General features: G+C 39.5%; 1 protein-coding gene across 1 annotated transcript in view; it reads left to right on the forward strand.

The window, feature by feature from the left end:
* Nucleotides 1–594: 594 nt before the first annotated feature.
* The window catches only part of kif6 (kinesin family member 6), a 55,638-nt gene continuing 35,361 nt past the window's right edge, over nucleotides 595–20,871 (forward strand). The window contains exons 1-11 of the mRNA XM_030125980.1: nucleotides 595–687; nucleotides 2,521–2,630; nucleotides 3,361–3,435; nucleotides 7,345–7,492; nucleotides 7,736–7,845; nucleotides 9,478–9,607; nucleotides 12,770–12,976; nucleotides 13,107–13,250; nucleotides 13,528–13,614; nucleotides 18,271–18,374; nucleotides 20,068–20,173. Coding sequence (XP_029981840.1) covers nucleotides 628–687; nucleotides 2,521–2,630; nucleotides 3,361–3,435; nucleotides 7,345–7,492; nucleotides 7,736–7,845; nucleotides 9,478–9,607; nucleotides 12,770–12,976; nucleotides 13,107–13,250; nucleotides 13,528–13,614; nucleotides 18,271–18,374; nucleotides 20,068–20,173 — 1,281 coding nt within the window. The 5' untranslated portion in view covers nucleotides 595–627. The remainder of the gene's footprint in view (nucleotides 688–2,520; nucleotides 2,631–3,360; nucleotides 3,436–7,344; nucleotides 7,493–7,735; nucleotides 7,846–9,477; nucleotides 9,608–12,769; nucleotides 12,977–13,106; nucleotides 13,251–13,527; nucleotides 13,615–18,270; nucleotides 18,375–20,067; nucleotides 20,174–20,871) is intronic.

A 20,871-nucleotide genomic window follows, 5' to 3' on the forward strand; every position in this document is an offset into this window, starting at 1 on the left:
AATAGTATATAACTGTTAAATCAGGCACTTGTGGTTGTTCTTATTTGCATTATGAGCAAATGCCACTGGCAGCACAGGGAGTGCCAGTGCTGAGTCTACTTGTGTCAATATGCCCACTGAATGACTCACTGAACTCTGAGTCGACCTTTTGTCTTGAATATAGCTACAAAACACGTCCTTAGCACAGAGTAATGAACCGTATAGTGGGAAAGAGAACACTATTAAATCCTATGTTTTATTTTTTACTCTTGATGATGTGTTATAATGTTGTTCACATGTGCAGCTCCTACACACACACACACACACACACACACACACACACACACACACACACACACACACACACACTGAGGTCTTTCTTACCCATGCTATTATTAGGCATATGAAGAAAACACACACAAAAGAACAATTCTTTCACTCGGAGGGAATCATCTTAGAACCATAGATGATCTTTGGCGCTCCCCTCCCCCGCCACGCCGACTGTCGCCTAGCAACCAGCTACAACATACTACGAGTGCGGGATCTTTAGCTCTGCACAGTCACAGACAAAAAAGTTAATGTAAGCCAGCAAACTAACCGCCTTTATGTATTTTGGAATCTAACCCGACGAGTCAGACTTTAGGTAAAATGGTGAAACAGACTATACAGATATTTGCTCGAATTAAACCAACTAAGAAAACTACGGCGGTAAGCAAAATAGCTAACTTCAACATGATTTAGCCAAAGCTAGCATAGCCTCACAAGTAGTAGTTTTATTCCCAGGAACCATTTTATTTTTAAGTCAGTTCACTTTAGTGACAATGAATGGGAGGTAGATTTTACAGATTTGGAACACAGTCTGTACCAGCAAGTTAACTTTTAAGCCGTTTATGAAAGTTTGTAAAACTAGCTTACTTTACCTCAGCAGACAGCCTGTCAGAGCAGGTGTAACTAGTTAATGAATCAAGCCTCTGTTCCATGAAGCGTCCCACTAAATCATTCCGGTGAACTAACACAAACACCCTCAGTATCAGCCAGGGCTGGGGTTTGTCCATCCAGATGGAATGCTATTAACTCCTGTTTTTGTCATTACACCTGTGCTGATCTTGCTATGACATGTCAAATAAGCAAGGAAAAAATGTGTAAACACACTGAGGTGACCATAGAGCCAGTGTGTTTTCAACTTTCCATTGCAAGCTGCTGCAAGACAGATCGAGGTAAAACCAGTAATGTACTTTAATATTAAGGAATGGTGCACTGAAAATTAACAAACCAATGTTTTACTTATTGTTCGGCAATGGAATACACATGCAGAATATACACACAACTGGACTCTATTGGACACACATGTAAGAAACAGCCTATTTTCATCAGGAAAGCCCCTGGCAAAGCACTTTCTTCTTCCTAAATCCCAGGTTATTGTCTGAGCACAGCAGATGATGGGAGGAACAATCAAATTACACTGAGCATTTCTGTGGCACTTTAACTTGAACTGACAATATCCAGCAAAATGAAATGAGCACAGCTGCCTCCTTGGGGCCTTTTGAGATTCTGCATATGTTGGAGTCAAAGACAACGGAGCAGTATCACTGCAGGCAGGGTGACAGAGAAAAACAATTCAATCATTTAGGTCTTATCTTTTATTCCTGAAACCCTGGGGACTTGTAATTGCATCCGTGTCCATTGGAAACATATGCCAGGACATATGTTGAAGCTCAAAAACAGAGTATTCAGCTAGGCCGAGACAATCTCACTCTTAATGTCCACCAGTGCTTAAGCTCAATCTATACCAGTTTTATGTTCTACATTTTCTTTTGTCCCCTGAGGTTTGGGTTTCATTTTGTTGAGTGGAAGTGAATTTGCCTATAACTTTACCTATATTGTGATTGCTTGTACCATTCTATTGCTCATCACAAGTTATAAACAACACTTCATAAATGTAATTTCTCTGTTTACCTGAACACACTTTATACTTAGAAATATCTCTTTTCTCTGTTTTAAAGAAGGCCTGCTTGTATGACAAAAAGACAGATTCACATGACATCACAAGACTACATTTAAACATTAAGTAGCTTAGTAACACTTTATTTGGATAGTCCGCCTACTGAAACTTCACTGAACATTTGTAATACTAAAGCAGCATTAGAGATTAATCAATTCAGCTGTTTTACTTTGTCTCACATATACTCAATTGATAACCTGTTCAACATTATTGACTTTCTCACCCTTTCATGCATGAAATATGAGGACAAAAATTCCATATTTTTTCAGACTTCTTGGATCATTCAACTATGTGCTGTGATCCATTTTAATTCCAAAATACTGTTTTAAATTACATGGTCAATATTTAAATTAAGCTAAAAAATACTCCCCAATGTCTGTAAATGGACTGTCCAAATAAAGAGTTAACAGTATAGGCCTGTTAATGGCAACGTGGCTCCTCTCAAATACTCATCTAATGTTTTTTTCTTGTAGCACAATGCGATTGTGTCTCTGCTTGATTTCACTAGCGCTGACTGCTGTTGTCTCTGGCTCCCTCAGGTGTATTCTGTGGACAATGAAGATCAGGCAGGTGCTTCTGTAGAGTTTATTGTGCCTAGAGACTTGGCTGATGGCTTCATTAACAACAAGAAGGAATGCTATAAGTTCAGGTAGAGTACCTGACGGGTCTATATGTGTCTTTAACTTTTTTTTTTGCCAAGGTAGATTCCTTAACACCAAAATTATTACTGCGTCCCCTAAAAGATATTGCTTGAAGTACAATCACACAGCTGAAGCATTAGCAAGATTGTTGCTTACAAAATTCTAATTATTATAGATATTATACATTATAGTGAAAGGTGTCTACCAGAATTCTCTGTAGGTTGCATAAAAAACTTTTCTGATGAATAATTCATCCACCAGTTCTGTCAGAGCCAGAACATCTGTTTAACGCTAGTGGTGAAAGCTGCAGCCTTATATACCCTCTGGGCAGGGCCCGTGCCACGCTTCCAAAGCCCTAAATTCACAGTTTGGGAGTCAGACAGCAGTGGACACTGAGAGCCTTGAAAACCACAGAGTCTTTTAATAGCCTGTGGAGGTTCCCTTGTGCCCTTATAGAAATAAAATTTCCACATTTAACAATCTTCCTTCTCTCTCATCTTTCTGTGGGATAAGACATGATGGGCTTCAGAAAACAGTATGACTAAACTCCTCCTCATCCACTTAAATAGACTGCTTTATTGTGCCTGTCCAGTACAGCTGTTCGTAACTGTGTTACATCTTGGATTCCCCAGATAAACCAGTAACATATGTTTTTGTGTATGTATAATACAGCCATGTTATGTCCAGTCTTCATTCACAGGTCAACATGTCATGGTACTCATTTTTGTCTTTATCCAGATTCCAGAGGGTGTTTGATCAAACAGTCAAACAAGAAGACATATTTGAGAATATTGCGAAACCCGTTGCAGACAGGTAAAATCTTACTGACTCTGGTTATACAGTCCACAAATCTTTTCATTTTTTAGTTTTTGTAATTATTTTTTTTAAAATAATGAGCATTTTCAAGTGGTCATATTTAAATGATAGATGTAGCACTGACTATCTGTGTCCAGTGGTGCTCATCTCCCCATGTTTTGGTCAGGTCACACATGCTTCAGCCAGCTTTGTTGACAGGAAGTCTGTAAAGCTCTGATTTCTTTAAGATGGAAATGGAGGGTGTCAGTGATTTTTGGCATGCTCTACAAACTTAAACCACTAAGTGGACGGAGCTGGCAGGCAGGATGGCACACTCTGCCACATTGTGAGTGTGAGAACATTTTCAACCCACAACAGAGCTATACTATACTACAGCTGCACGCTCAACTTAAGCTGTTGTATAATATGTCAAACATAGAGGACACTGACAAATGTGGCATCCCTGTTTAACATGGGAAGTAATTAATAAAACTTCATTATTGTTTATTGGAGCCCAGAGGTCTGCCTGGGCCTCTTGTTGTCATGTTTGAATTGGCCAATAATAGTGAAAAGTTAGTAGTGCTAAAATATGTCACTTTTTCATGTTGTTGATAATATAATATCTGTGGATTGTGATTTTTGAACAGTATGTTTTGGGTTATTGAATTTAGAAATTGTTTTGAAACTGGGACGTTGTAGCCAGTGTGAATCACTAGATAGACATTGTTAAACATGACAGAACAAAACATGTTGTCACAAAGAGGAATGCCATTATTGAACTTTTATTGCGATAAAAATGACCTTAAAAACTAAATTAATATTCATACATTACTCATTAGAACTGCACTTTTCTATCTCTGTGAGAAGACTTTTGCCTCATTGATGAAGTTCTGTTTCCTGTTGTACTGCTTCAAATAATTTTTACTTCACATTAAGAAAAGGAACACTCTTACAGTGTCAGTGACAGGAAAACCTAAATCAAGACTGTCTTTTGCAAGGGAGAAAAAACAAAACTGAAAGCACCAGTGAAAACATCATTTTAACAGAGGTTTTCAAAAACACTAAACATGAATAAAGACAACAATGAATAATGCAACACAAATGAAAATGAAATAGAATTGCAGCTAAAACCTTATTTTTTCATTCCACCTTTTATACTTTTACCCAGGCTTTCCTAAAATACTTGAAATAACTGAAAGTAAAGAACTGAAACAAATCTAGTGAATTCCTTAAAATAAAACTAAAAGCAAAACTGCTTTTGAGCTTCTAAAATGAAATAAAACTAACCTGAAACCAAAAACCAAACTGAGAGAGTGAATAAAAATAAAAACTAATGAAAATGTCAAAACTATAGTTTTCAACTTAGTTTGTTGTATGAAAATTCTTTTTCCTCTCCTCACAACCAAAGTCTCCTGGCTCACTTTAGCTCTGCCATCTTCTCAACATACCATCCTGGTCTTTTTAGTCACAATAGGGTCTATTTGTGGAATCCTACAAGTGTTTTGCATTATCTTTGCTATTAGGAGACATATAAACAACATGGTCCCATGTCTGGACTGGCTGTACAATTACTTGGATGTATTTGACCTGAGTCACACAGGTTCGTTGACTCTGGTATTAGGTTGCCCTCCCTAGCCAACGTTTTAACAGTTCCCTCTTTGTTGCGGCAGATGGTAAACATCAGGTTAAAAAGTTTCAGTCACAACTGCACTACATTTTAGCATATCAATTTGAGCTTGGCGTCTGTTGGTCTTTGATATGACTATGGTGTCGGCAGCTTAGCGGATGCCTGTCATACTGCTTAGTTGTGACCAATGTGTCTCCTCAATCAGACATTTCATAGTCTACTGTCAGTTTCCTGTTCCCTTTTAAGATCTGACCATTACGCGCTGAACACTTTGCATTCCACAGAGTTTTAACCTTTAAAATCCAGTCTCACCACAGTGAGTAAACACAGAGTTTAACTGAAGGAATAACCTGTTTAACCCTGATTTCCCATTGGAATATGTTCAAAACAATCATAGGAGTATGCTGAGGCTTTGGCTTCATGGCCTTGCAACAAAAGGTATTGGAAGAGATTATGAAAAGCACTTGCTGGGGCTGACGTAGAGTAAGCTACTTGAAACCCATTTGGTGTGCTGATAACTATTTAGGCTAAGTTGATGTTGACATTGTCCCAGTAACAGAAGCACGTCTGGTCACAGTAATCAAAAACAGAATCAAATTGGAATGGCAGAATGTTTTTCTAAAGCCACTGTAGTCGGGAAACATTTATTCAGGTTTAGAGAGGAGTCTCTTTGAATCGCAACATTTTCGCTGTCACCGCACTAAAACTCACAATTTCATGCACGCAGGCGCCTATCCTCTCAACTGGCAATAACTGTCAGGTTGTTGTTTCGTTGGTACTCTGTCATGCTTGGCCCACTTCAAGTTTAGCCAGAAGCTCTAACTCGTTTACTTGCACACTAGTCCCTGTCTCTGCTGTGGTGTAACCGAAACCAGTCATTTCAACCCCAACACGGTAGTTTAAAAACAAACCAGCATTAATAGCTCCAGGAGAGGAAAAGCCAGCGTACTGATGTTGGGCTGGCAAAGCAAACCTTCTATCTGCGTTGTAATCCCATTTCACATGGCCGTGAAACCTGCGGCCCCAATTCATCGCAGAATGAGAGGCTGTTTAGTGTAATCCTCAACCTTATTACTTTAAAAGATTGGACGTAATGCTTGTTGTATAAAGTACAGGAAGAACAGGGATCTTTTGAAATATGTGTTGCCAATCTCCAGGAAAGCTGAGGTGTAAACAGGAACAAGCATTGGGAAACACCCAAGCCTCAGTCGCAGGCCCAGGCCGCATCATTAGCACTGACATTAAACCAAACACTGAGTCTGTGTCTTTTCTCCCGTCTGCCAATCACTGCTATGACTCATGCAACATTAAATGGACACCCAACGGCTGTCCGAGTCAGAATAACCAACCACCCTTCTCATAAGTGAACTCCGTTTTATATATAAACCGACATGATAGCGTTTTTCCTTTGCCCTTCTCATGATGGGTGTGGAATCGAACAGAACACAGGAAGGGAAACCCACACTCTGCTCAATTACTGGGTAAGCAATTCCATTAGAAGAAGGATACTTCAGTTCATTTATAATTAACCTTAAAAAAAAATGTCATATTACAGTATCCTCTTCCATGCAGTTGGCAGCAATGAAAACACAAAATGAAGCATCACCTTTGATCCAGGATCATGTGTCACAGATGTTTCTTTCGCTTTCCTATTTCTTCTGGTTTATTTCCAAAATTTCAAACTTTTACTTTTTTTTCTACAAACCAAGACTTATCTCTGCATCATATGAGTACTATCATTTTGAACGTTCATTTCATTCAAACAGAACTAGATACAGCTGGTTTCTATGGCCCTGTTCACATGTACTTGGACACTGGTGCCAAACCAAAATTTACCAAGTCTGGTGCAGTTGAATGGGTTTGGGCCTTTTCCTTCACTCACACTCAGAGACATTCCTCCCTCACCGGCAGATGTCTGCCGCCATAGCAGTTCTCCACTCACTGCGATCTTTTCCTGTGGGTTTCTGGTGTCACATTCAATTCAATCACATGTTTGGTGTCTGCTTTGGGATACGCTCAACGGTCTTGCCACTCAATTAAGACAATGATGTCATAGTGGGCACATGATGCAAGTGAGCAAGAATATGGTTACACTCTAAATTTTGCAACTCATCACTATTTATGTCATTGTTGCTGTATTTTAAGTGTGTCTTGTCTCATTATGACACCACAGATATTTGGATTGTTTTCTTATTTATTGCAACTAATAAATAGTAGAAGAGGCTGACATGCTATCTTTTTAACTAATAAGCTAAATGCATTTTAAATGAATGTGTGTCTGCTTGCATGTGTCTCTGCAGTGTATTGGCTGGCTATAATGGCACCATATTCGCCTATGGTCAAACGGGCAGTGGGAAGACGTTTACGATTACAGGAGGAGCAGAGCGCTACAGTGATCGTGGAATTATCCCGCGGACCCTCTCCTACCTGTACACGTGCTTCAGCCAGGTCAGCATGGCACAGTGGTCTGTTTTTCACATGAAAGCCAAAATATTGTCATCATACATTAATACACACATAGCTAGATATGTAGTGCATACACAAAGATGTGATATTCCATTAATTGGGTTCTCTCATCATAGTGGTTATTGGCTTTATCATTCATAATACTTTAAACTGGTTTTAGTCAAATGTCAAAAATACTCTGAGATTACAGTTATTTTCTACTGTGGTGTATTTTTCCTTCCACAGGACAGCAGTATGGTGTATACTACTCACGTCTCCTACTTGGAGATCTACAATGAGATGGGATATGACCTCCTTGATTCTCAACACGAAGCTTCTCGACTGGAGGATCTGCCGTCAGTATTCTCTATATGCGCTGTTGCCACACTCATATCAGCAGTCACCCAGTTACATTTGACAGCATTTAAAATTACGGTGGTTAAAATTATAGTAAATTAGGGCAGTACTGTACTGATATATTTCTTGACTTGAAGGCATGTACTCAAAAATGAATAATGTGCATATTTTAAAGTGGATCAGAAAAATCACTACTGGTGTTATTACTGTCCTAAACACTTGTGGGGAAAGGCAAGTGTTATTCCTGAACAGCCATTTGTCATCCTGGCTCGGAGTCACTGTGTGGTGAAATACAGAGACTCCAGTATTTACCACCTCTGTGCTAACTGCCAACTGACATAATGAGACTGTGGGACAGCAATGGATGTGGTCAACCTGGTGGCAGACTCTGGACAGATAGATGTGGAGAAGTAGTTTTTCATAACTGGTCACTGTTGTTGCTGGTCTGACAGAAGCATTTGTATACTCGTGTACATCTTTTTAAAATTTATTTCTATACTTTGTTTTTTATAGAACAGGGTTCTGTCTTTGTTACTTTTTCTGTTTCTCGCTGTTCCTCATGTTTTCTATTTTCTCGTTTCCTTGCGATTTTAAATTCCATCTGTCTAGAGGTTTGTCTGTCTGACTGTTTTTTTTGTTTGTTTGGTTTTTTTAAGTCATATTTTGTCATACTCAATACTTATTCATCTCAAAGTAGACCTTGGACATGGTACCTTATTTTGTTTGTGCTGTACTTTCTTGTACCATTTCCATTTAAGTTTCTTCACTTTCACAGAGGATTCAACTCAAGGTTTAGATACCCACAAATCACAGTCTTCTGGAAATAGACAGTGCCCGTTGTTAACCATGCTGTGGCCTCACATGCTGATTCAAGGAGAAGCTGTGGCACTGACAAATCCTTTTAACTGTGGCTCTGATTTTTCTATGCATTATTTCCATCTGTGGTCCAGCATTCCACCTTCATAAAAAAAGAAAAAGGACATGAAGCAAGTCTCAAGATCTACATGTTTATTGCTCATTCATTAAATATAGTAATCAGTCATTTATATTAGTGTAAAAATGCAGTAAGCGTTTCCTATTTAGGGCTTGTGGGGCTGTTTAGTAAAACAACCCAGCCAAGACTCAGTCTTTAATCACTTAAAGATTAATACTGTTTTATCAAACAATCTCAATTACGTACACATGTTACCATAATTATCTACATGTGTTTTCCAGTCACCCCACCCTCTTTGACATCTCAATCCACTAACCATACTGTCACAACCCCGGTGGCATCATGTGAAGAGTTTTTTCAGCCCCATCTGTCCAAGCACACTGGATTGTATAGTGCTTGATGTGGACAAGTACCAAGCCCCCGTTTGTTTTCAAAGTGAGCCCAGTCTGTTATCAGGATATGAACCTCCAGTTAGACAAAGCACATATGTCAAACTGGGTCACAGCCCACACCGGCTTGCAGATGTGTTTTGTATAGATATAGAGTTGAGTTAGACCCATGGGAGCAAAACAGATGAAATGCCTATATATCTTTGTAATCACTTGAGTGTTGGAATATTATTTTTATTCATAATTTGCAGTTAATTCATTATGCTGCTATTTCCCCTCACATTGTTTTTGTTTTACTTCTTTTCCAGAAAAGTACTGATTATGGAGGATTCAGACCAGAACATTCATCTCAGGAACCTGTCACTGCAGCCATCAGCAAATGAGGAGGAGGCTCTGAATCTGCTCTTCCTCGGTGACACCAATCGTATGATTGCAGAAGTAAGAATGACAGCCTGTGTAGGGTTTACTTCATTTTTTATTTAAGTCATAAATGCAGTTTTCTTAGTAAGCACTCTACATCGGATGCAGAAAATACATGGCCACTCCCAGAGTAAATGGCCCAAAGAATTTTTCTCAGTCTACAAATGCAGAATGCTCTCTAAAGGCTACCTTAAGACCCTTCTAAAATATTATTTTTGGTCCCCTGTGGTCTTTTTTACCATGTTTTTTCCCCTGTAAAACTAAGCATTCTCTCTGTAATTTCTGTTTATGTTGTGGTGTTTTTTTTCTACACCCAGACACCCAGACTCCCCATACCTTCGGTCAGCTTTTGGTTTGGAGCAAAGGACTGATCTCACCTTGTTTAGTTTTGTTTCCAGTTTGTGAGTAAATAAAGTGCAGTAAAAGTGAGCTGAGTTATCATGTTTCAATCAAACTTGCTTTTGATTTTTGCTGAATATGTCAGTGTTTGTTTTTGATGTGGCTGGGATTCTTACATGAAACAAAACCAATCCAAAAAAAAGGTATCCAACATGGAATTTTTTCTGTGATTTGGACATGGGTTTGGATGCTTTATAGTGTATGGGAATATGTTTTTGAGTAGTCCAGCAAATAATATGCATATTCTATTGAGGACACACACCCAGTATAAGTGCGGTATTATATCTGAGTATTTAGTGGAAACACATTGTCCGTTGTTATATTAGTCTGTTTGTTAAGCAGTTGGGGAGTTCCACAGTTCAGCAGGGAGTTCCAAGCACAATCCACCCACGCAGAAACTTTTATTAACACATCATCACTGGGACTTCTTCATAAGAGGGTTTCTCTAGAGACTGAAGCAAACAATGAAACATCAACATTGTCTATTTATCATTACCAGAGCCATCTCAGAAGTCTTTGCTCCACATAGATTTCCAGTGAAGTTAACACTAATGCTTTCTTCTCATGCTCCCAGCCATGTGGATAAAAGATGACACATCCATTCACGGCACACTCAAAAGACTATGAGTTCACTCACTTCAAGACTTGGCAAACCCCTCCACACTTTTATTGGACAGGAAATAAAACACACTGTCTTGTCCCTTCACCTTTCCATCATCCTCATCAGGAAACATCTCATCTCATCAGGTCCCTGTCCTAAATTTTTTTCAACATATGGGGGATGCAGAACTTATCCCCCTATGTCTGCATCACATCTGCCTCCTTCTTCTACTTCAGGTTCAGCTTATGGGGTGAATGGGGTGCATAGCAGATGGTCCAAGAGAAACTTCCTGCTTAAACTTTGATTCAAAGATCTCTCCATCTTGTGGGGCTTATAGTCAAGCACCAGATTACCCCTTCACACTGACCTGCTGCGGCGCTGTGTGTGGTCAGCATGTGGTCCATGTAAGATCAACATGTGGTCAATTTAGAACACAGGAGAGTACGGAAGTGACCCCGATGAGGTTCAATGTTCTATCGTTTTTGCACAGTTAAGACATACTTTAATGCCTCAACAGAGATTATCTCTTTTGTGGACGTGTACACAGTGTGCATCTCTACTGTAGCTATGAGTGTGTTTTTGTCCTTACTGTGTGAGCTGAGATTTATTATCCAATTACTTAAGAAACCTCTCATGTTTGGTAGTTATTGTGATGCAGTGGACGCAAATCTTGAAGCCTTTCAACAGCCACTCCTTATCTATAGGCAGGCTGCCAGTACATGTTTGAAGACTTTCAACGGTTATCCATAGGCACTGTTAATAGACCTGCAGTATGTTACATATAAATAAACGTCTTGCTTTATATTTCACCTTTAGTCACTTGGTGCATAAATTAAACAGACAGCATTTTTTCCTCATAGGTAATGTGCTGTCATTACTTTTGCATGTGTACATTACTAATGCATGTGCAATGTGGTTCCTTATGTAGATGTGTATATGTATAGTGTAGTATGTGTAGTGTATATGTCTCTCCTTTTAGTAAACTGAATTTTGTTTTCCGAAAATAACACAATACTTCTATAATCTGAAGCTAGAAGAACTTTGGTTTCCATTCTAAAACAAGAGCAGTTTCGAGTTAAAACCTTCAGGAATATTTATACATAAGAGCTTATCGTGCAAACTGTTATTTATTTATATATAGCACAGTGCACACATTCACCCCCCAGTTTGATAATGGTTTTCTCACATGTGGTTAATGTAACCAATAGCTCTTACAAACAGAACATTAAAAATGATCCTTTGACTCAACCCCTGACCTTTCCTTGATCGCTTGTCAGTGCCTAATGGCCGTTTCATATTTCTTCAAGGGCGACCTTGAAGAAAATATTGTGAATGTGTGCAGATTAAAGGCATTTGATGTATGGGGAGAGATGACAGCTATGCTTAAGGATTGCAAAAGATCTTTCATAAGCTGTCATGACTGGAACAGACAAGTGCTGGCACATTTACGCCAACATCAAGTTAGGGTCAGTGCACCTTTTGAGAATGAATGGCATGGAATGTCTGTCAAGATGTTTTCATGCTGAGAGAAAGTTAGTTATGTCCACATCTGAGCTCTATGACCATAACACCTCACCACAAAAAAGAGGGTATGTCACTCACTATGCACTTATTTTGATAACCCCACCATTCTGATGAGAAACTGCTATTTGCAACCACTGTTATGTGTCCAGGCTATGTCTGTGTCTATGGACTACAGCAGAAATGTACAAACAAAAGCAAACAAAGAGAAGTCTGTGATCAGCACTTGGCCTGTAAATCTCCATTTCCTCTGTTTATTCTCTTTGTGAGGACAGAATAACTAACCCGTTCTTCTCTAGTTAATAACTGTTGTTTGTGCAGTGACGAACGTTCTATTTTTGTCTCCCTCTGGTTTCAACCTGACTTCCACTGTTCCAGTGACCATCTGAAAATCAACCTCAGCTTTTGTAAAGACACCACCATCTGTTTACGTCTCATCGGTTACACATGGCGTAGCTTTGATGTTCAAACAGCAGGAGAAAGAAAAAACAAAAGTCTAAGGAAACATGTTTTTGTTGTTTGAATTTGGAAAGCACTGCACATGGCAAACTCCTTTTTTGTTTGCTTGTCTACAGTTTTAGTCAATTCAGGATCTCTCCCCCACACAGAGCTAATTTCCAGTTTAACCACACTACTCTTCTTACATTTGTTATTTCCAGACTCCCATGAACCAGGCATCCACACGTTCCCATTGTATTTTCACTGTGCACTTGTGCAGACGTGAGCCTGGTTCAGCCACTGTGAGACGATCCAAGCTGCACTTGGTGGACCTGGCTGGATCAGATAGAGTTAGCAAGACTGGTCTTAATGGGCAGTTGCTCACTGAAGCCAAGTACATCAACTTGTCTCTTCACTACTTGGAACAGGTAGCCATTTTCTAAACTGATATTTAAATGAATTAAAGTGAATTTAGAAGCAGAATAAATAATATGGAAATTGAACAGTGCAGTCAGATATTCAGGTTTCGTCATCTCTTCATGCACATGTCTTCTTCAGGTGATCATTTCATTGTCGGAGAAGAACCGCTCCCATATTCCTTACAGGAACTCCATGTTGACATCAGTGCTGAGGGACAGCCTTGGTGGTAACTGCAGGACCACTATGATCGCCACAATGGCAGTCGACAAGAGGAATGTTGATGTAAGCATGGCCTGCTAAGACCCTGTTCAGACACAGTTTTGTTAGACTACAAACATTTCAGCAATAGTGATCTTCTGAGAGTTGTAGGTACTGTAACATAGCCTTTGAGAGGTACTAGCTACTCTATGTAAGTATTTAAAATAAATATGCTTTTTTAGAAAGCTTATGTTGAGCAAACTTATTTTTTCCCTATGATAGAGTATAATTACAACTTTTTCACAATATTCTTCTTAGAAACCATGAATCATTTTGTTTTCTTAAACACTACTGTCCTCAGGAGTCCATCTCTACGTGTCGATTTGCTCAGCGTGTTGCTCTCATCAAGAACGAGGCAATGCTGAATGAAGAACTGGATCCTGTCCTGGTGAGATGGCACTCCTAGCACTTTACCAGTCACTACAGACACCATATCTGAGCCACGGAGCCACAGAATCCTGACTCAATGTACTTTACTATCGCCAGACCCTCCTCTCAGCTTCCAGACCCTAAATTGATCACTGAATGAGCGGCAGTGAGAATCCAGCTCTTACATGTAACCAAGTGTAACCCACCATGTGCTTAAGTGTCCTTTTTAGGTTTCAAATACCAACTTAGTTTTTCCAGTGTCAGACAGTAATTCTGAAAGAAGCTGTTTTCCAGATTCAGCATGTGCTTGTCTATCTTATGATATTTGGACTGCTCCTGTTTGCATTCTCTCTCTTGTTTACATGCCTCTCATTCTGCTTTGGCATATTTTATCCCAATATCTCAAGGCCTCTTGAAAAAAAGCATCCAGCTGGAGACAGATGTGTATATATTGTGTGTCTCTCCAAACGCACATGACGCACGCATTCAGCCACGTGAACAGTTCCTACCCAGATGTTGTAGATATGTAAAGGCCATATTATGATGTTTATAAACAACACATTCTAGTGCAGTTAATGTCAGGTTCTTTATTTGTGATTAAATGTTTATTTTGAAGAGTAGGACATTTTTGGTAAAATTAAGTCATGTGACATTTGGAACAAAACACAGTTTTACTCAGCCTCACATTTTTTTTCTATTCATGCCTTCATTTAATAGAGTATATTTATACAGTAAATAATAGGTGAAAGGAAAATACATTACTTGATTTGCCAGCTCGACCCTTAACTATGGGTTCTCCTGTTCACTCTCTCCCTGTAGAATACCTGTCATACCTTCCCTTACTGTAGTGTGTCAGGAAACAGCCCTGGTAATTGTTTCAAGTCACAGTGGGGGATATACAGTAGTACGTCATCACAGTTATATCCGCTTCCTCCCCTCCCACCCAGATCTGCCTTAGGATCAACTGCTACTGTATTACTGCTTCTGAAACTTGGCTGGCCACTTGCAAACCCTACAGAGGTATTTTTAAGAGAGTCTGCGGCTGGCCCAGTAATTGTGACAGTGTCTGGCTGCTCCCAATTGGGTCCGGCACAGTTACAGCTCCAGGCAAACCCAAACTCCCTGGGCAAACTTCTTGTCTCTGTTTATGGCTTTTTTGTGTGTTTTTCATTTTGTTCACTGCTCCATCTCACTGTCAGTCCTTCTATCTCTCTTCCTGGAAACAAAAGCCAACGGTGCAGTTTGCAGATTAGAATGATGTCATTTATTGTGGTTTGGGGTGACACTTAGACAGCCATTTTTGGTCTGCCAGTCTGAGGGCATACTGCCTGTTAGACTTACTGGTTGTGGTAATTGATTTGAAACCTGGGTTTTACTTTTCACAATCTTGCAGTCAGTGTTTGGTACATCGTTTAGACCACACACTGCCTTAATGGTCCTATACTGTAGCCTGCAGGCTACAAAATGCACTTCTTCAAAGATTGAAAGGCAGGAAACCAGCCAGACCAGACAAAACAATTTTTTCATGGATAGCGAGTGAATGAGGTGTTGAAAGTGATCTGTGATCACAATGAGGCCAGCCATAGTCACCTTACCATATAGGGTTGGTTCTGTCTGTTTTTCTTTGAGGTTCAGTGGCTTAATCCTTACTTAGTCCGTGTTCATGTTGATATGGAGTAATCAGATTGGTTTTTGACTTGAGAAATGTACTCCATGCTGTAAACTTTATTTGCTTAAAGGTTAAGTGTTCGTTAAATGTGCATGAAAGGGAAACATAGGTATTGACATGAAAACTTGATCCTAGCATGTTGTTATGCAGTTGTGAGTGGGGTAATAACATAAAGACTAAGTGACTCGACTGAACCTTGTTCATCCCGTCTTTCAAACACACAACAGAAGACAGTTCTGATTAGCACATACCTGTGAGTTAAACACAAGATGTAGAGGGTGCACCAGAGACATGTTTGAGAATGGGGTGTGAAAATTCCTGTAGGATTTTCCCCTTCTTTGGGTATCTGTCTGGTCTGAAAGCTTGAGTTTTTAAGGCTGGTGGAAAATGGCACTGTGTTCTGTATTGTTAATAGTGCAGTGCTTCTCGCCTTAGTCACTAATGCCTAAATGGTGCCATCCATGGAACACAGCCCATATGTTATCATTTTGTTGACGGGGGATAAAACACAGCCCACATTTAAGTGTAGTGGGAAAACATGGCCCCTCTTCCATCATAAAAAGGGGCCCCATAATAGCAGCATGTTTGTGAGTGGCATACTACATAATACATATGCATTTTGGGTCAAACCTGTGGTTTTACAGCAGTGTCTACAGTTTATAGTTTAGTGGGTGGCTTTCTCACAGGATGAGTAGTGTGTACTTAACAAAAAGATGTTTCACTTCAAGTTAGTTCAAAATTTGGTTCGCGCAGTTCAATTTAGTGTCCACAGTTCTTATTGTGTGTTATTGCTTGTTATTACTAATTTGCCTGTTTTCATTTTCCAGGTTATTTTGTGATATTTAGGCAATTAGTATCAACATGTGTTTCAGCTGTAGAGAGAAACATTTCTGTGGATATGTTTAATCACAAAATTTCAAAATTATTGTCTCATAAGAAGTAACAACAACGTGGAACAATATGTGAAGTATGATTTAAATAAATTAAAATTCCTATTTGCTCTTGCATTCAGGAAGATTACCATTAGTGACTGACATGTCCAATGTCCCTCCTGTCCAGTATATGAGGCCTGAATATTTATGAAAAACTTGAGTTGTGTTGGGAACATTTTTTTATTGTTTGCCAAGGTTTGGAGAAATGGGCAGAATATTTTGTTTAAACTGAACTGTAAAATAACCTGAAATCTTATAATGAAATGTTTTACCGCCTCAACTGGACTTTTTGGTGTCTTGTAAAGCCATGAGGGTTGGCTACTTTGTGTGCATGACACAAAAATAAAAGAATCAATCATCATCACCACTATTGAGAGACGCTCTGTTAGTCGGGTGAAGACCACATGAATTTGGGTATTTCTCTAGCAGTATCTTGATGCTTCTATCCCCACTATAAAAACTAGAAGTCCCTTTTGCGATGTTGCATTAAAACTGGCTTCATTAAGAAATGCTGACATCATCACGTTGACTGTTTTTTTTTTCTTTCTTTTTTTTTTTTGGTCAGAGTGTGTGGAAGCTTGCTGCTGTGGTGCCAGTGTGGGCTTGGCACTCTGAAATAGACTGCAACCGATTCCGCTGACCAGTAACTGGCGGTCAGCCTTTGAGGATGCAGCTGGAGTATTACATCAGGCGATGGGTCCCAAAAAAGAGATACAGGGAGCGGCCCTGGTGCGGGACGGTCAACTATGATATTCAGTGTCAAAAAATATGATATGGGATGGATTAGAGGTGAAATTCCTGTTGAGCTTAAGTGGCACCAACCCAAAACCACAGAGCAGGTCTGTTTCTTCTCAAGAGCATCTTGCGTTTACAAAGTCTGACTGTATGACTGCTTTTGGCATTCCAGTGTGAGGATGTATTTTCTTGAAGTGGTGGCACATTGCTAAGTCTGACCTTTGGCCCTGACATAGCTTTTGTGCTGACCTTTGGCTCCCTAGCAGCTTTGTGTCAGCAGTGTAAACTATGATTCTGGTTAAGTTACAACTCTTTGTTGTATTTCCACTACACCAGACCTCCAGTCTTGCAGGCTTCTTTAGCATTTTGTGGTGACAAATCTATCAGTGATTGTTAAGTGGGATTTGCTCTGAAGAGAGAAGGACGTCATGTGAGGAAAAAGAACAATTGACACTTGTATTTTGGTGGTTCAGTATGTTTTGTGGTGGCGTGGACATTTCTTATTGCAGCTGGTTTGACTTGATTCCAGTAAATACAGCATTCATTTGTCTTGGAACTGGCCTGTAATCTCATTTACACATAAACTACAGTACATCTTTCTACTCAGCGTTAATGAGGAAAGGGGTCATACTGAAAGGTGTGACAAGTCTTCCTTTTAGACTGCTGTTTCAGTGGACCAGCAAATGTAGGAATGAATCATACATAACAAGCCTGTTTTATGACAGAAATGTAGTTGTTGTTGTAGTGAATTAGCCTGACTTGTTCTCCTTTGACAGTATTTGAAGTGCTGCTATAAAATGTTTATTAAAAATATGACCCTGTCAAATCATCCCTGTGATCGTGATTTGACATTGATACACATTCTTGGTGTTACCACTTTTATACAAAGATGGCTATCTAAGTACTTATTTAGGAAGCTATGTCTGGTCTTGGTGAGATATTTTCTTTTTTCATATATGCAGTAACCAGACCCAGACAGCGGTTACTAATGGCAACTAGCCCGTTAGCTCAAGGCCTTAACCAAACACGTGCAGACAGACAGAAGAGATGAGATTCTGAGTGTTCTTTTTTGCCACCATAGCTGTTTTCTACTATGTTATGTTTTGCTTCCTGCATTTTCTCACTGGAGCATCCAGTTGTCTGGAATCACTTAAGTTTGTCTTTAGAAGGCATCAGCAAGATAACCCACAATGATATTCGCAGAACAACTGTCTCATCAGTTGGCAGCAGCAAATTAATATCTGTCTTCAAATGCTTATAACAGTGGATCTCTTGGTTTTCTGCTGCATTCTTGTCTGTGTATTTTTTACATGGTGAATGTGTTGGTGTGTGTCTTCAGCTGATAGCACGTTTGAAGAAGGAGATCCAGTCTCTGAAGGATGAGTTGTCCATTGTGACAGGACAGCAGAGAGATGAGCAACTGACCATGGAGGAGATCCAGAAGTAAGCATTCTCCTGTTTCTGCAGTCCTGTAGATCCAGTCAGTTTCTCAATATAGTTCATTTCTTATGAATTATAACATAATCTCCAGATCCACAAATCGGATGATATACAGATATATACAGAGGGGAGTCAACACAGTCCTGACTATGTCTGAATGTTCTAGAGGCACTCACAGCAGGGCGCATGCCACATGATAACTGGTTGTACAGTACTTATGTGCATGCGTGTGTGTATGTGTGTATAATGCTATGACCTCGGTGAGCCAGTCATCTCAGGACAGTGAAGATGGGAATAGAGCTGGGTTGGCCCCCGTCATGCTTAGGTTTAAAGATTGCCTCAGACCCAGGGAAGAGAGCAGACTGTCTTTTTTTGGACATTAATTTGTATTCGTAATGCTCAAAACCAAAAATTCTTGCGCCAATTTGTTTCATGATTTATCACTATTTGAGGTTTGCGAAAAGTGCCTACATAACTTATGCTGTTGGCTATGCATCGATGCTGAGCTGAAGCCTCATTCACTGAGGCTTAACCAGATCTAATGGAGGTTCCCAAGTCTGTGCTTTAGCCAGGACTGCTATGTTTCTGCTGTTATACTCAAATGGCAGTGCAGCCCCTTCATTCAGGGCCAGCTCAGACCAGAGGTTCCATCAAGTACTTGGCAAATTGCCTCTCTAGTGCTGATGTATTTACTGCCCCTTGGCCCCCTCTGTCCGTCTTTTTATTATTTCCCCTTTACTCGGGTGATTATCCTCGATTTCCCCCTGTTTGTGGTCAAACTCACACAGAGAACCTCTAATGATGTTTTTTGTAACCACATTCACTGGACATGCTGACATTTTGTTACTGTTTCTTATGTCTTGATTCATCCCCAGTGCTGTGTGATTGCACATATCCTGCTCTGTTTATTGCCACATTTCCAAACACACATTCTGTATATCCTCAGGCCTAAAGAATATGTGTGTGCATGTCATCCAGAAGCCTCCTGCTCAAACAAGTGCTTTCTGAGATTCAGTATCGGTTCATTTCCAAGCTACAGTCAGTTATTTTTTTTTTCTTTTTTAGAAAATACAATATTAGCATCTTCATTTGCTGAATATCAGGTCACACCTCAGAAAAGCTATTTGGTAACTATCAACTTCTGGTGTTTGAAAGATTATGTTTTTTCTTTTACAAAATATTGTACATGGCGTTGAAGAGTGTTCTCTACAATCAGAGGTATCAGAAAACCACTGATGTCTCACAGGGCCCTGAAACAAGACCACTACGTTTGTTTTAAGTCCTTCATCATGTAAACCTAGCGTGTTCGACACTGTACATGTACCAGTGGAAAATTAAGACCGCACATTGTTGTGCCTACATTGGATCTGTCTGGATGCTTGGCCCTTGGCCTTTTCCAGTGGCTGATTCCAGAGCTCGAAGAACCAATGTTTGGAATATCATCTAGTGATAGTTTATCAACAGGACGACCCAGTGGAGCTGGAACACACGTTTAAGTAAATAGTTTTCTTTGACCAGACCTACATTTTAAACATAGACGCACTCCTCAAATAACTGTCTTAACTGTTTGATTGCCTTTTTAGTCTTTTGAGCCTATGTTGAGTGTGATGGAGAAGGATTACAACATGGAATGTAGCTTTGGTTTAAGATCTTGCAGGCTAATAGAAAGTATGAGTATGTCTATGTGTATTCTCAGGTTGGAAGAGTTACTCAAGGCCTTTCTGGAAGATCCTGATCCGGATGCGACATTGTTACTGGGACCAGACATGAGAAAAATCCACCACTGTTTCTCCCTGCTGAAGGTAATGTATAATAAGTCTCATTGTATAAATATTTATATGTCTGCATCACTCTAAGCACAATATGACAGTCTGCACTGTAGTGCATGGCAAGGAAACAATAAATACTGTGATGGAGCTGCATACATGTCATTCCATATATACCAAGGCTCAGTGGCCAGCTGAATGGCCACTTGCCCTTTTAATAACTTCCCCTGCTGACCACTCATGGACATGCATTGCTTTTGAATGAACCCAAGTGTGATGTTCTGTTTTGAGGTGGTTAATGCTTGTTGAAACTATAGATAGATTCGTCCACATATGCATAAAATGCATGAAAAATACTTAAAACAGAAAAACCCTATCCTGATGTAATCTACCCTAAATCTAAATAGAAATCATATGATCAGTTTGTCATCAACAATAATTAACAAGGAGGTAAAAAAACAACTTTCATTTACACAGAATGTCAAAACTTTGATAGACATCACTGTTTATTTTCCCACAGCCAGACACTCATGTCAGTCTAGACATTTAGTGTTTTCACTTATTTGCCATCTAATTAGATACAAGGTGTAATGTTGACTGGAAAACATTTTCGAATTTGCACAACAGATATACCAAGTCACAGCGAAAATACCTACATTTTTTGGTAGGTTGTATCCACTTTTTTTGGTATGTCTAACATCCAATCCAATCCAATCCAACTTTATTTGTAAAGC

This window comes from Sphaeramia orbicularis, chromosome 22 (assembly GCF_902148855.1).
Source record: "Sphaeramia orbicularis chromosome 22, fSphaOr1.1, whole genome shotgun sequence".
NCBI lineage: Eukaryota > Metazoa > Chordata > Actinopteri > Kurtiformes > Apogonidae > Sphaeramia > Sphaeramia orbicularis.